This window comes from Galeopterus variegatus, unplaced genomic scaffold, assembly GCF_000696425.1.
Source record: "Galeopterus variegatus unplaced genomic scaffold, G_variegatus-3.0.2 Scaffold1267, whole genome shotgun sequence".
In the NCBI taxonomy this organism is placed as follows: domain Eukaryota; kingdom Metazoa; phylum Chordata; class Mammalia; order Dermoptera; family Cynocephalidae; genus Galeopterus; species Galeopterus variegatus.
Window position 1 is genome coordinate 274,209 of NW_007727378.1, and position 3,955 is coordinate 278,163.

At 43.3% G+C, this 3,955-nt stretch overlaps 1 protein-coding gene across 1 annotated transcript in view; it reads left to right on the plus strand.

The window, feature by feature from the left end:
• Positions 1-249, plus strand: part of LOC103593045 (chromosome unknown open reading frame, human C9orf40) — a 2,031-nt gene extending 1,782 nt beyond the window's left edge. The window contains 1 exon segment of the mRNA XM_008575961.1: positions 22-249. Within this exon segment, the coding sequence (XP_008574183.1) occupies positions 22-249 (228 nt within the window).
• The last annotated feature ends 3,706 nt before the right edge of the window (positions 250-3,955 follow it).

The window sequence follows — 3,955 nt, forward strand, 5'->3', positions numbered from 1 at the left end:
CCGGCCCCGCGGCCGGGGGAGGAGCCCGCGAGGGGCGGTGGCCACGACGGGGCGGGGTGCGCAGGGCGCCCGCAGGGAGACGGGGACGCCGCACCGCGCCGGCGCGATGAAGAATTTCGGCAGTGTAATACCTTCCAGTGCTGGAGGAATCCTCTGCCATCTATTGAGCTGGCAGACATGGAAGATGTAAATGAAGACAGCCGGACAGAAGCAACACTTTAGGGCAAGAACAAAGTGGTGGGAGATTGACACGGAGTCCTGATAGAAGTAGCTGAAGAAGTGGCATTCGTTGAATTTGAGGAGACATCTCTTAAATTCATGTATTCTTAAGAAAAAGTTATTTTCCATCTTGATGTGATACCATTTTTAAACCTGAAAGATGAGGAAAAGTTGTCTTGACAAATGCCGGCAGTTACTACTGAACCTCCCAATAGGGATTTGTCAAGGAGATAATGCTATTGTAGGGGCAGTGTTTTATGTATGCATTCTTAAGGGAAAAAAGTATGTTTAGACTCTAAATTCGAACATACTGATCTTATAAAAAGGAATTCTGGCAGTTTTAGATATAGGTGACAAATGCACAAATATTTCTGTCTGTACCAAAAAATTTATTTGTAATACGTGGAATGAATATTACTTTATAGTTGTTATTAGTAAAATACTTTCTAATACATTTTATTGACTTGTTAGTTGAACAAATAGCTGACTTGAACATCTATGCAAGCTTAAATTTTATGGGATTCTTTCTGAAAGCTTGTATTGTTTCAAGGAGCTTTCTAAATGTAAACTAGTGAGAATTTCAATTTTGGTTGCACGTTTGCATAACTTGCAATAGCTGATGTTTGTTAAACTGTACTTTGTGCTATCAAAAATGGATAAAGAGTAATGAGAAATGAGTTGGTGCCTCATCTTCCACCGTACCCCCATTCCCAAGAAGAAAGAAATTTGTATTACCAGTTTCTTGGTTTTGAATTGCTTTGACGGCATGGTTTTTATCGCTTATTCTTTTAGACCTGTAGTTCTCAACACTGACGGCACTTTCAAAATCTTTGCCTGGGCCCTACTCTTGAGAGGTTCTCATTTAATTGTTCTGAAGTGGGCCTTGGATATAGCTATTTTTTTAGGCTCCAATCCTTACCTCCATTCTTCTAATGTGCAGATGGGTTGAGAACCACTAGACTAATAACAGTTTTTCCTGTTTAAAGGAGAGAACTAATTTGAGCTGAAGCAATGCCTGTTAATTAGCTTTGGTTTTAATTTGCTCTGTTGATGGCTTTGTTACAACGAAATTATTGTGTCGTTATTAGTATTTCATTGTTAAAGAAATAAAGTAAGCAATATGTGTTTGACTTATATGAGTAAAAAAATTAAATAAAAATAAAAATGAAAAAAATTTAAATAGTTATCAGTTAATTTAAAATTATAATTATAAAATTGTAAACATAAGTAAACTTCTATGAAAAAGTTTCAAAAGCAAAAATACTTTATGAAAAGGATGGTGTTGTTTTACATTTTTAAATGTCTCTTTAATGTCTGGTTTAGTAGAAGTCACCTGGATTCTCATATCTGCCCCTTCATTTACCTAAATCAATCGACATGTGTTGTTTCAGTTGAAGTGTGAGAAGGAAGTCTGGCCTCACACAGATAAGTAGTTGCAAAAGGGGAGTACTTGTATTTCAATTGCCTTTTTAGATAATTGTGGGTCCTCTTTGATACTACACGTGAATTTGACCAGAGGTAGTTTCTTAAAATTAGTTGGCATGTAGAACATGAAACATCCGTGAACCTTTCCTGCACCATCATGCTACGGACCTTTGACCTGGCTTGTACTTACCAACACAGGATTCATAAGAAGGGACCCTGGTCATTTGGAAAATATTGATTCACTGAGGTACGTTGATCTGTCAAGTATTGTTACATTTCATTATCACTGTCAGAAAATCACATTTGCTGGGCCAGCCCGGTGGCACACTGCTACAGTGCGCCGCTTGGGAGCGCTGCGCCGCTCCCGCCGAGGGTTCGGATCCCACATACAGACCGGTTCCCGCTCACTGGCTGAGCGAGGGGCGGGCGCAGCACCGAGGGTTGCGATCCCGTTGCCGGTCCCGGTCCGGTACGGGTGCGACACTGAGGGTTGTGGTCCGTTGCCGGACATGAAAAAAGACAAAAAGGAAGAAAAAAAAAAAGAAAGAAAAAGAAAATCACATTTGCTGATATCACCACCAATCTTATCAAAAATCATTAAGTACTGGGCAGTCAGGCTCACAGTAGTGGATACAAGAATTTTCACTGGAAAGCTCAAATTTTATCACTGGCGATAGAGTGCTGTTACAGTTCTCTTTGAAGTGACAGGTTTACTCCATTCATTTTTGGGAGAGGGTTTGCCGGATACCTATGTCTGACAACCATAGTGTGTCCGTCATTCTTTCAAGTGAAAATGGTGTTCCCTGGAAAGGCAGCTGGTTTGGGGTGCAGCTCAGACAGTCACAGGGCTAATAATGACTCAGACAGATCTGTTCCTCCAGTTCAGGCCTCTTCCCAAGACTGGACCACCTGGATCCCACTGGCCTGTACGAGGTCAGCCACCAGAAACTCTGTGTCTAAGAACAATTCCCTTTCTTCCCATTTGGCTCCTCCTGGGGACCTTCTCCAGGCACTTGGTCCCCAGGAGCTCCCCACCCCACCCCAAGACACAAGCCAGAGACAGGGGAGGGGGCCTGGGCTTCTTTTCCCCTCCTACCCTCCCATTCATGACCAGGGATCTTGGTCATTTCTACCTGCTTCACCTCCCTGTGCTCCTCCCCGCTCTCTCTGGTGGGGTGAGGGGTCTTTGCTCTGGATTCTGCAGCCACCCCTCACCTGGCTCCTTCCTTTCACCTCTTTACAGACAGCTTGTAGAGTGAGTGGTCTACCCCCAGAACTCCTCTGCTTGGCCCCCTTTAGGCAGAACCCACCCACCCACCTACTGCAGGGGTTGCCGTGAGGTCTCACTCCATGTGCAGTGGGCTCAGAAGCCCCTGCCTAGCTGCACTCCTATGTGCATCTTACCCTGGAAATGTTCTTCAAATTTTTTGTTTGTTTAACCTCAAATATTAATTGTGTGGCTTCTGGATGGAAATTAAGCTTTTAATGTACTGCCGCTGGAAATCAAACAACTAAATTGTGAATTGAAGGCACTCCCCTGAGTGTGGTTTGGCTTCTGTCCAGCCCCAGGTTCAGCCAGTTCTGACTCTGACTCCCAAAGGACACACTTGAGGGACATGCTTCTGTTCTTCTTCTCCTTGCCTGCCCCTGCTGCCCACCCATTTCTAAAATCATTCCTGCCAGCATCTGTGAGCAAGTCTCACCCTCCGAGCTACAAGCTTATTCATTAGGACTGAATTAGAGAGTGGTATCCTCTGTGGGGGAAAAGGATTACATTTTTTTTGCTTAATCAGTTTTCCAAGAATGCTTCTTCCAGACATCTGCACAGCTGACCACATCACCTTCTTCAAGCTTCTGTGCAAATGTCATCCTGGCGATGAGGCTATTTAATTTTGCAACCCACTCTCCACATTGCATCCTGCCCAGCAAGACAGGTCCTCCATTTTATTCATGGCACTTACAGACTCATAACCTGTTGTTTAATTTACTTATTTTTTATGCCAACTGATTGCTGGTTGTTCTTGCTTATTGAACTATAAACTCTACAAGGGCAGGGATATTTATTCACTGATGTGTGCTGAGCCCCTAAAGTAACCTTCATTACACGATTATTTGTTGAATAAACAAATAAGCAGCTTTTTTTTCCTATGCAATCATCCCTGGAACTACTCTTTTGGTTTGTTTTTATTTGGGTGTGTGTGTGTTTTGGTGGCTGGCCGGTAAGGGGATCCGAACCCTTTGACCTTGGTTCTATAACCCCATGCTCTAACCAACTGAGCCAACTAGCCAGCCCAAATATTCAGCTTTTTAT